The 13,008-nt window shown below is 36.3% G+C and overlaps 1 protein-coding gene across 2 annotated transcripts in view; it reads left to right on the top strand.

Moving 5' to 3' along the window:
• Positions 1-6,922: 6,922 nt before the first annotated feature.
• Positions 6,923-13,008, top strand: part of SSTR5 (somatostatin receptor 5) — a 67,998-nt gene continuing 61,912 nt past the window's right edge. Inside the window, exons 1-2 of one of the 2 annotated variants that reach the window (XM_031945747.1) lie at positions 6,923-7,120; positions 11,131-11,221. In XM_031945747.1, coding sequence (XP_031801607.1) covers positions 11,218-11,221 — 4 coding nt within the window. In that variant the 5' untranslated portion in view covers positions 6,923-7,120; positions 11,131-11,217. The remainder of the gene's footprint in view (positions 7,121-11,130; positions 11,222-13,008) is intronic. The other variant, XM_031945748.1, reaches the window with a different exon arrangement.

Consider the following 13,008-nt stretch of genomic DNA (forward strand, 5'->3'; position numbering starts at 1 on the left):
AATGCATGGAATCAGTGTTGCCATGAATAAGATTCTGGTGTCCATATCCATTACAATCCACACATCTCTGGGATTGCATTGAATAATATGTGGGGGATGTGCTATTTAACTTATTTACTGAAGGGAACGCCAACAGTCTTCTTCCTGCCATTCTAAACTGCTTTTAAAGCATTCTCCCCTTGCCTTCACCCTGAAAGAAATGCAAAGCTTTAATATGTAATAAAGTGTTAAATGTACTATAACAAGGGATCAGGATACATAATGCCATAATAAGGGTTATAAGTGGCCAGAACCCTTGTGGCAATCCTACAATGCAGGGATTTTCAGATTTATTATACAATCACCTGGAAAACCCAGCCTCTTTAAGCAATGTTTCACACAATGCAGGTTAATATAATCTCCAAGATATAGTATATTATCGACAGAGACTACAGTGAGTGATGGGATTAAAAACTGACCTTCACACTGCATTAATGAACCTACAAATCATCCTTTTCTTGAATAACACAGGAGTTAGGGTTAATTAGTGGCATTTTGAATAGAACATGAGGAATACAAGCTATGTATCAGGTTGATTTTTTTAAAAAAAAAATTATTTTGAACACAAGTATAGTTTTGGAGAATTTTTGTTCCCTTTAACTTGGTACATATTGTACTTGCCTGAATGGCAGCTTGATGTAGTGGGAGGTATATGAACCTGAAGTCAGGAGGACCTAGACTGAATTGGCAACTTCACTAGTTACTAGCTATATAAAAAGTCATTTTATCTCCCCAAGTCTCAGTAAATGTAAAATGAGGATAATAAAACATGTACTCCCTAACTTATAAGATGTTGAGAGGCAAAGTTGTTGTTGTTGTTGTTTTTAAACCAAACTCTATAAATGTAGGTTGTCTTTTAGATCTTGAAATGGCTAGATGATGTCAAGGTAAGGACAGAGAGCTTTCAGCTCTAAGATTCCTTGATTCTGTAATTGGAGAGCTATTAGGGCCTTGTTAGTCTTATGACAATGCGGTGGGATAGGAGAGACTTTCCCACAATCTCTCTCTCCCACAATCTGCCATAGGACTTGGCAGGTTCAATATTCAGATTTAATACTGCTTTCTCCTCCTCAAACTTCACTTTACTTCTTTGGGATCTAGAGGTCAAAGGCCTTACAAAATCCTTCATTAAAATGCATGTTAAAGCAGGAGACTTGGGTTTTAAGGAGCTTGTGCTCCTGGCAGGATCTGTAAAATAATTGATATGTCTGAAATCTAGAATAGGAGTCAGGAGATATGCAACTAATCATCTGAGTGGTCTTTCTCTCATCCTCTGTTTCTTATTCTTTATCAGAGAGTCTTTTGTGGGCTCAATTTATATAATCTAAGTTCTCTCCAAGTTCTGATATTTTATTGTTCAGTTATGTGATTCTTTTTTCAATAGATTTTTTTTTATTAAAGCTTTTTATTTACAAAACATGTGTATGGATAATTTTTCAACATCAACACTTGCAAAGCCTTCTGTTCCAAATTTTCCCCTCCTTCTCCTCACACCCTCCCCTAGATGGCAGGTAGTCCCATACATGTTAAATATGTTAAAATATATGTTAAATCCAGTATATGTATACATAGTTATACAGTTATGCTTGCTGCACAAGAAAAATCGGATCAAGAAGGAAAAAAAAAACTGAGAAAGAAAACAAAATTATGTGCGACTCTTTGTGACCCCCATTTGGGGTTTTCATGGCAGATATATTGAAATCATTTGCCATTTCCCTCTCCAGCTCATTTTACAGATTAATAAACTAAGGCAAAGAGGATTAAGTGACTTGTCCAGGGTCACTCAGCTAGTAAGTGTCTGAGGGCAGATTTGAACTCAAGAAGGTGAGTTTCGCTGACTCCAGGCCTGGCACTCTATTCACTTAGCTGCTCCTGACATAGTAAATCTGTATTTGTGAATTTTAGCAGCACCTTAAATCCTGAAGTCACACGTATTGAGCATTAGTAGACATTTGAGAACAAGGTGCTATCACCATGTAGGAGGAAATGCCCCTGGGGAAGAAAGACTAAGGTCACTACAGAGCTAAGGGAGACATAAAACTGAAGTTTCGTGACTTTTCTATATTTGACACAGGCAATTCTTAAATGTGGCGTCTTCTATATGACCTTCTGTGAGGATATTTCTTCTTGGCATTTTGTGCTGAAAGCCCAGATATATAACTTCCAAATAATTGGAAGTTATTATTTAGAGGGCTGAAGGAATGACTGGGAACCCTTAAATCTATGTTCATATTTACAAAGTAATTAAATGCTATCAGATGTCTTAATGAAGGAAATGTGACATATGGTAGTATTAAAAAACCTGGGGCAAAACTATAAGTGACTGCTAAGTCTTAGTCTTTGACTTGGGCATCTTTCCTAGTTTCATTTGTAGATATCTCCTAGTTTGGGATGTGTGTATGCTTTCTGGATTGGCACTTTTACCCAGCTGGCACCTAGGCCAGTTGGTAGGGCTTCCCAGAAAAGCTGGTCACAATACTGCAATTCACTTTTAGGATGTTAGCGGTAACTTTAATAGGAGGAATGAACTCCAATACTCACAATTATTGCTCTTGAACTTCTATAAGTATGCTTCCCATTTAACAAATCAGTCAAAAAGACACTGTTAACTTTTTTTTAATAAAGCTTTTTATTTTCAAAGCACATGCATAATTTTCAGCATTCATCCTTGCAAAAAACCTTGTATTACAAAAATTTTTTTTCTCTCTCTTTCCCTCATCTCCTCCCCTAAATGGCAAGTTATCCTATATATATTAAACATGACACTATTAACTCTTAATCAGAAATGTTTACTAAATAGAAATCAAACCAAGAATTGTAAAAGATATAAATTTGCAGTTTTAATAATAGAAGAATCATGATAATAAGTACACCATAACTTAAAAGAACATAAATTAAGGTGCATAAGGCTTTAGTCATGATTATTGAGAATGAAGGGGGTATTATAGCGTAATGTCTGGAGTCTTCTCTTTGTTTGTGTCTGAAACTGAGCTCGAGCACACACACACACACTTGAGTTTCGGGTCTCCTTATTTCAAGTCCTCTTAGCCCTTTCAACAAAATAGAACTCTCATCCTGGAAACCATAGAACTTTTTCAGGTCAACAACCTAAGACTCTGAAGAATTTCCATCTTTCAGATCATGGATAGAAATACAAGGAAAGGTAATTAGAATTTTTTTTTACTCTGGTCATCTCTTCCAAAAGCAAAGCTTTTTCTCCAAGTAACATATGCCTCTGAGGACTTTGACTCACTTCTCAAGACTCTTAGACATTTAGAAGCCTGATGTTGTTTCTGAGAAAAGTGATTTTGATTAATTTTACTGTTAATTCAAAGCACGTTCTCCTGAGTTAAATGACTGAAATCTATCTTATGATAAAAAGCCCAAATCCATTGTTTTGTCTGTCAAATAAATCACAACCAGATAATATATAGTTGTCTCATTGTTACCAAATAGTTCTAGGTATCAAAGTTTCCCCCACTTTTAATCTTGTGTGGGGATAAAAATCATCTCCCTTACAATAAAAGAGACCAAGGCAGAACTTTGAGCCAAAAGCACTTTATTAAATTGTCTGTGGTTCTCTCCCATGTAGTAGACCTCAGTTCTTCCTCACAATCTGATATGCCTTCCTCCTCCTTCCAGGGCCCTATTTTTATAGGACTAGATATCCAGACATTCAGGAATAGCTATACCAAATATAGAATTGATTGACAAATGATGCAAAACTAAAATAAACAAAATAATATGTCAGCAAGGTTACAAATTGGGTGAAGCAAGAAATATCTCCACACAAAACTTTTCCTTAGATTAGGCACAAGAATGTGGTACAAGCTATTACAGTCAGTGACCCAGGTGGTCCTAAGATGGTCACCTGCTCCTATTGGACAAGTGATTGGTCTGGAGGTACAAAAATATTCTGTGGGCTTTTCCATGTAGTTGAGTCACCTCTATCACACTCAGTTTGGCTATCATGACAAGAAAAAATGAGGATGGAGGGACCTTGGTTAACTTTCTGTAATTAAGCAAGTGAATTTAATCTGTAGCTCAAAGCTCTGGGGCATTATACACAGAAATTTGATATGATTTTATCAAATTGATTAATACTGATTGGAATAGCATAGGGATCCAAACGAGTTATTTCTCACATTACAAGTCCTTTTAGTCACCTTTACTCCAAATGAATGACTTTTCTCTGTGGAGCTATTTTTTGGTATTTCATATATAATTATGTTTACAAACTTATCAAAAATATAATTTTTCTTTTTTTAATTGAATTTTTCTAATCAGAAAGGGGCACTTACAAATTTTCAAGTGAAAATCAATGTATTAAAATGTTAATCTCAACATATTAAAAATGTTGCTGATTTTTACCTGTGTTACCACCACCCAGGCTTCCAATCACCCAGGATCAATATTTTAAGAGTCACCTTTCACTTTTCTCTCCTTCCTGTTTTTCTCTTTATTCAAATCAGCTGTCAAATCCTATTAATGCTCTTCTTCTTTGCCACCCATATTCCATATGTGTTATCTCTTCCTATTTAAGTCACCTGACTTTAGATGGTAATTACCTCTTATGTTGATCCATAGCTATCTTTCCACCATAAAACCTTTAGTAGCTCTCTAGAATTTATAAACTTATTATACTGGTATCCAAGATCCCCAGCAATCTGGTCCCTTTCTGCCTTTCTATCTTTACTTTCCTTTCACTGCTTTTACTCATCCCATAACCTTCCATGCCTGAAATAAACTCTTTTCTTGCCTCCATCTATTAAAATCCTACCCAGAAAACCTTGTTCCTAGCCAGAATCAATTTCTCCCTTCTTCTAAATTCTCAGAACACTTCATTAATTTAATTATGTACCCAAATATCTATGGAGGATGGGGTCTTGTTTTATTCCTTTTTTTCTGTCCGAGTGTCCAGCATAAGGCCCTCAACTCAATTGATGCAGACCAAAAATGAATGGATGAATGAAATTAGTAATTGAATTGTTTTCAGGTAATTGTCTTTTTAAATGAACATAATCAGGTTATCTAGATCAGACAGGATAAAAATTATTTTTGCCTTTCTTTTTATTCCATAAACATCTGAATCATGCAGATAATTATCAACAATTCAGTACAGTTTGTCATTGTTGGCAATGTCTATGTCTACACAGCTCCAAAATAGACAAAGTAAAAAATAAAATGATCAACTGGGATATGTGATGACAAGCAAACTATTTTGACTGATTCCCTGATTTTATACCACCCTTGTCACTCCCCTCTCCCAGTAATAATGATGATGATGATGATGAGGGTCATAACATTTATATGGTGCTAGATACTGTTAAAGCACTTTACAAATATTATTTCATTTAATCTCATAACAGCCTTGGGAGCTAGGTGCTATTATTATTATTATTCCCACTTTATAGCTGAGGAAACTGGGGCAAAAAGAGGTTAGATGCTAGTAAATGTCTGAGGCTGGATTTGAATGCAGGTCTTCCTGATTCCAGGTGCAGGCTTCTATCCATTGTATCACCTACAACACTGTTGTATGGTTTTTAAAAATGGTTGATTTTTTTAACCTTTGAAAAAAGGCTGTGCTATATAGGAGGTTTGGACACATTGAATTGGACTAGATCTTAAGGTCATTTTGTCCAGGGTCCTCATTGAATAGCAGGGAACTGAGGACCCAGAGAAGAAAAATGTCTCGTTGAAAAATTAGTGGTAGAGCTTGGGGTTAAACTTGGAATTTTCTATTCCTGTTATGGTTTAAATTGTTCTTTTGTGGTATAGACTAAGATGTGGTGGTAGTACTGGTGACCTTGGAAAAAAAATCATTAAAACCCCGAAGACACTGTTTGAAAGGGGATCGTGAGGAGGCAGATCAAGGTATTAGCTGGGTGGGGGAGTGTACCTCCTCCCTTTGGCATTTGAGCTTTTGGAACAGGCTGTGCTTCTGAGTAAGCTACATGAAACTACGCATGAAAGATGTGTTAGAGGCACATCAGAGGGCTCAGGGCCAGGGCTTGGAGCTAAGCTTTCCTAGTTCTTTAAGAAGACAAGGATACCCTTCAGGCTATAACATCTCCATCAGTGGGCCCAGCTAAGCTCCATGAGGATTGGGGATTATTACAGAGGGAATGTATTATGTCTCATATTTATAGATGTGTGAAATACAGAGCAATGTGAAAGTTTGATGTGGTAGGTAGAGAATTGTTTTATCTGTGTTATATAGACCTGAGTTTGGGGTGGCTAGATGGCACATTGGATAAAGCATCAGTTTTGGTGTCAGGAGTACCTGAGTTAGACACTTAATAGTTATTAGCTGTGTGACCCTGGGCAACTCACTTAACCCCAACTGCTTTGTGAAAAAAGGTTAAAAAATACACACACACAGATGTATATAAGACCGGGGTTCAAGCCCTGCTTTTGAAACATACTGGTTTTCTGATCCTCAGACCACTATCTGGTATCTCTAAGACTACAAATGGAAGAATAGGTTCTCATTTGAATTAGTAGTGGGAATTTCTCACTGAGAATTCCCCACCTGAAGGAATTCTAGTTGGATCTCATCCTACATATATTTATGTATTATCTATAGATATCTAGGTATCTAAATTTCTCTCTCTTTTTCTCTTTCTCTCTGTCTCTGTCTCTCTTGTCTTTTGCTGTCTCTCTGTTGTGTAGACAGACAGACAGACATGGGATACCAGTTCCCTTCTCATTATGAAATCACCAATTGTTGTGGGAAATTCTTTGATTAGTAAGAATCAGATCATCAGGAAGTCCAGATGCAGTGTAGGAGATTTTTTTTTTTCCACCATTATGATTCAATGGAATCATAGAATCTGAGAGTTTGAAGGGATCATAGTAGCTATCTATGACCAATTCATTTAAATTAACTGATGTTTGAACAAAGTAGGTTCACAGCTATCAAATATAAGTAAGAAAATATATTTTACTCTTATTCCATAGCAGAGATACATGAAAATTTCAAATAATTAGCAAACAAGGCTTTCCCTTGGCTCACAAATTAATATCTATTGGATATCTCTGTACAAGTATTGCCTCTGAATGTGGCTTGATTGATTTAAAGGTAAGGAAAATTGTAGGTCTGATTATGATATTCATAAGCTTCAGCCACAGATATATGAATGTCAGGAAGAAAAAGGGTTTTATGCTTACCTTTGGGTCTTTGATCTCCCTGGTTCATCTCCCTTCTTACATCTCTCTGATATATCCCTTACTTTATACTATATCCTATCAGAGAACTCCATGACTTGTGCTATGACCCTTTCCCCTTCCTTCCTCTTTTTCTCTCTATGAAAACCTCTTTTGGATTGAGTACTGAATTTAGAATAAAGAAGACTTAAGTTCAACCTCATCTCTGTTGTATACTGGCCATATGAACATGGGCAAGCCACTTAAGCTCTCTCAATCTGTAAAATGAGAAGATAGGAGTAGATGGCCAATAAAGTTCCTACCATCTCTCAATCTATGATTACATGTTGATTTTTCTCTAACAGTCAGATTACTGACAAGACTCAGTAAAATTCAATCCATGACTATTTTCTTGCTGCTATATACCATGACTAATTTTGTATATCTGTATTATAATTGTCTTCATATTATTAATTATATATTAAATATATACATATATAATTTTAATAGTAAAATAATAATTAATATGGCATTTATGTGGAATGTTAAGATTTCCAAAGTCTTTTATATACATTATATTATTTGATTCTAGTAATAATCCGGTTGAGGTAGGTATTAGTCTCATTATTTACTAGCAATGAGAAAATTGAGGCTTAGTTATTGACCCTATAGTCACTAATTATCAAAGCCAGTTCTCTCCTGTCTTCAGGCCCAGAATTCTTTCTACTATTCTTATTCTACTGTTCCACATCTGAGCTCTTCCCCAGTAGATAGCTTTGTACAAATTCCAGCAGGTTGGGAGTAGAGAGGAAAAGAGAAAGGTGCTATTAGAGCAACAGGAAAAAAAAAAAAAAGGTTTATTTTTACTTAACAATTTTCATTTCCCTTCCCTCTAGATTCCTCCTCCCCCTCCCCTTACACTTGGGAGTGTTATTTTATTTGTCTGTTATCATTTGCTTAAAGCTTAAGTATTTACCTCTTAATTATTCAAGATGATGATTCTGCCTAAGCGTTATCCAAGGCTCTAATTTCCCTTCCTTTGGGAGACTTCTCTATTCAAGCTAATATTGATATACGTTATCCAGGATTATAAAGTTTAAAGGTTAAAGGTTTATAAAGTTTAAAGAGTTTCATGTATATTATCTCATTAGCTACTATTCAGAAATGATGAAACAAGATGGGAGGGGATTATACAACTTGCTCCACATCATATAGCTCTTAAGTTCAAGAAAGATGATTCAAACTCAAATACCAAGTCCAACCTTCTGTCTCTCTGTTATTACCTCCATGACTACGTTAAAGGGAAATGTGTGGAAAAAGTCCATTCATCTCAGGATTTTGCCCATCAGATGTGTAACCTGGGAGGTTTATTGAAGATTATCTTGAATCTTTGGTTTCTTAGCTCTTTTCTGCCTCCTTCCTGCCCGCATCCCCTTTTATATTGGGACTGAGCCCTGGATTCCAGACAGAGAATTCTGGATCCTGAGCTGCCTACCCTGACACTTCCCAGTGCTTTTAAAAGAGAGACAGAGACAGAGAGACACAAACACATACAGAGACAGGCAAAGAGACAGAGAGACAGAGACAGAGAAACAGAGAAGGAGAGAGAGGGAGAGGGAGAAAGGAAGGGAGGGAGAAAGAGAAAGAGGAAATGTCATAGTGAGATCCTAAATAATCTCCTAAGAGAAGGTCTACATATGCAAATGGACTTCCAGATATGAAAACCCAAGGAGCATTGAAAAGCATAAAAGGCTATACAATGTAAAAAATTATTACGGTAACCTCCAGTTCTGGGTTTTCCACATGGCTCCACATTCCTTTTGTTCCCATAAGCTTGTGGCTTCTATGTAGAGATTGCTAGGTATTGGAGATGTAAAAGTGAAGTAGAAGAATATCCCATCTCTTAAGAAGCTAACAGAGGAATTGGAAATGGAAATAGGGTGTAATTAAGGCATGTATAAAATTGATGTGATCCATCCTCAGGAGACTTCTAAACCAAGGCTTCTTAAACTTCTTACCAAACATTTCCCACTTGTGACCCCTTTTTGCTCCTCAAATTTTTACATGGCCCTGGGTATTTAGGTATAAAACCAGCATACAAATCAAACATTTACTGATAATAAATCACAATTTTACAAATTGCACATTCAGTTATGTGACCCATAATTTAAAAAGCTTTGTTTTAGGCAAGAGGCTAAAAGAAAGCACCCTTAAAGAAAGGAAGGATGCAAAGAAGAGAAAAGGAAACAATTTGAGTTTAAACTTATCTGAGATTCTCAAAGAAAGCTAAAAAGTTTTTGTACATATTTTCTCATGATTGGAATTTTCCAGAAATAGAGGGCAATGACCTTCCCTTCCTCCCTTTCCTCTTTGTTAATCCAGTAACTCTCTTCCTTTTTCTTTTTCTGCTTTTCTCCCAATTCTCATTACTTTCTTTTTCCAACTTTTCTTTCTCGTCTCTTACTCTCATTCTGATTGTCACTTTTTTTCTCTCCTTCTCTCTCTCTCTCTCTCTCTCTCTCTCTCTCTCTCTCTCTCTCTCTCTCTCCCTCTCTCTCTCTCTCTCTCTTCCCCCCCCATCTCTCTCTCTCCCTCTATCTCTCTCTGTCTCTGTCTCTCTCTGTTTCTCTGTCTCTGTCTTTCTCTCTCTCTCTTTCCCTCTATTTCTCTCTCTCTCTGTTTCTCTCTCCCCCTTTATTTCTCTCTTTCTCCCTCTGTCTCTGTTTGTCTTTCTGTCTCTCTATATCTAATGTCTATCTCTTGTTTCTCCTCCTCTCTTGCTCTCCCCCTCCTTTCTTTCCAAAGGCTGAGTAGGTTTTAGTAACTGCTGCCAATACAGGATCCCAGCTGTTCATGTGACTTTTATAAAACTCTCACACTGGGCTCTGGCAGGGGACAAATAAAAGACCATCTTGTGTTTTCTAGGTTGTTGTGGAGCGGGGAAAGGAAGAAAGGAAGGAACAAAAAATTGAAACAATACATGGTTTGCAGATGACCAAGCAATATAAATTCCCTTAGCACCATCAAGGCGCTGGGATAGTCAAACATTTTGTAAATGTCTTAAAACTGGAAATCAACCCACTAGGATCTCGTCCTCTCTGCTCTGGAAATTTAAACTATGTTGTAAGGGTGGCAAAAGACTGAACTCTGATTCCACAGAATTCAGATGAGAAGTTATAAACTGTAGGGAGTCTCATTAAAGGTCACTGGAATAGACCGTCTTCCCATGTCTGATGGATGACTTGTAGTAGAAAGAGCACTGAGCTTGGAAGTCCAGCTTTGCTTCTTATTTTGTATCACCTTAGACAAGTGTTTTCCCATCTGTGAGGCTCAGTTTTCCTTTTTATAAAATGAAACAAGGATTTGGACTAGGGTGCCTTCCTGATTTATTATTTTATAAAATAGAAAGCTATGATCAGATGGTAGGAATTCAGGCAGCAGCACCTGTTTTGAAAGGAAAAGTATGTTCTTTTTCTTCTCAGATATCCAGATTCACGACTTGTTAGTCAGGTGCTGCTTTTGGGTTAGTGCTAGTCCCATCTGGCTCCTTCATAGACAGTTAATTCAGTGATTTGTGTTTAAGGTTGAGTCTAGAAAGTCAGTCTCTTAAATGAGTTACTCTATTCTCTTGCTCCAGAGTGAATCTAAGCTTGTCCCCAAATGAATTTCGACCCTGCCCTCACATGGAGCTTCAGATTGACCCTCTAACTATATCACCAAACTAAGTCCTAAGCTGAATATATTTATTTATATATGTATACATATATATATATATATATATATATATAATACACACACACACATATATATATATATATATATACTCACGTACAAATATATTTACATACACAGATATATATATATACATATATACACACATACATTTTTATGCTTGTTAAAAATTTTATGTGAAGCTTCTACATTCTTGAACAATCTATTTGACAGCATTATTGATCCCCATGAGAGAGAGATCACATGTCAAGAAGAACTGTATTTGATTCCTGCCTCTGAAACTTAGATAGCTATATTACCATGGGTGAGTAATATAACCTCTCTGGGTCTTGGGCAACTCTTTCAGATTTGTGTAATAAATTTTGCTTTAATACAGATTCATGGAGGTTTGGAATACCAAAAACCCCAAACAAAGAGACATGGAACCTACAATAAAACAATAAAACAAACAAGTTCCATTGAGAGTAAGTTTAAAATGAAAGGCTGTCAAGTAGAATGATGGAAAGAGAAACCCCTGGCTCTTTGGTGTAATTGGGTGCCCCTAGGGTCCCAGAGTGAATAGGCATCCTCTCCCAAACCAATTAAGCATGGTAGATTTTTTAGGGCTTTTATCTGAGTATAGCAGGAACAAGCATTGGGGGAAAAGAGTGAAGAGCCTGGACCTGGGAACTGGCATAGATTCATGTCAGTGAGGGTGGGGGTGTGGTGAGAAATGAAGGAGGAAAGACTTTGGAGGAATTGGACGTTAGTTGATATTTAAAATTCAACTTATGGGAAAGGGGCTTGAGGCTGGTCCTACAGGTCTTATTTTAAAAGGGTGACTCAAAGGATTCTGAGATTTCTTGGGCTTCTTTGTTTAGTGTACTGCATTTCTTACAACTACATTCTCTTTGACAGTAGATTTGCTTTGGTGCACCAGGCAAAATCACAGATAACTCATGAATTATTTACCAATGTAAGCAAAGTCACAGAGGCAGCTGCATGTAAGATTTTTTTAGGGGAAGGCAATTAATTCCATTAGGCTGGAGAACAGCATGCCTATGGGGGAGTTCTAGGAGATTGTATTGGAAAGGTAGGACTGTTCCAGATTAGGAAGGGTTTGAGCTTTAGGTTAAGGGATTTTAGCTTAATTCTACAGACAGTGGGGAGTCATAGAATGTTTACTACAGACAAACTGGGAGTAAGATGAGCTGGTGTGAGTCCAAGCTGTTCTATTTCCACATTGTAAGATTCTGGCTAAGTTTCCTGAACCCTTTAGATCTTGTCAAGACAATTTTATTTAAAATAAAGTATTTATTTCTCCAATAACAAGTGAAAAACAGTTTTCAACATCCATTTTAAAAATTGAGTTCCAAATTCTCTCCCTCCCTCACTGAGAATATAGGTTATTATACATTACACATTATAATCACACAAAACATATTTCCATATTAGTCATGTTGTAAAAGAAAACATAGACCAAAATAAAAGCCCAATAAAAATAAAGAATGTAAAAAAGTATGGTTCAATCTGTATTCAAATTGAATCAGTTATTTCTCTGGGATAGATAACATTTTTCATGATATGTTCTTCAAAATTATCTTAGATCATTTTATTGCTTAGAATAATTAAATCATTCACATTGATCATCTTACAATACTGCTATTACTTCATATAATGTTCTCCTGGTTCTACTCAGTTTTTTTGAAAGAGTTAATGTAAATCTCTCCAAGTTTTTCTGAGAGCTTCTAGTTTCATCATTTCTTATATAACAATAGTATTCCATCACAACTGTATATCACCAATTGTTCAGTTACCCCCCCAAGTGATGGGTATCCCCTGAATTTCCAATTCTATGTCATCAGAAAGGAGTTGTTATAAGTATTTGGACATAGTTCCAAATTTTTTTCCATAATGGTTGAATCAGTTCACAACTGGAATGGTACATTAGTGTCTCAATTTTCTTACATCTTCTCTAACATTTATCATTTTCGTTTTCTGTCATATTAGCCAATCTGATAAGTATGTGGTTGTTTGTCCTTTATTCTAGAAGAGGGCGTGACATCAGGAAGATGATGCCATATCATGCAAGTAAATTGGATTTAAGTCACT

Source organism: Sarcophilus harrisii, chromosome 1, assembly GCF_902635505.1.
Source record: "Sarcophilus harrisii chromosome 1, mSarHar1.11, whole genome shotgun sequence".
NCBI lineage: Eukaryota > Metazoa > Chordata > Mammalia > Dasyuromorphia > Dasyuridae > Sarcophilus > Sarcophilus harrisii.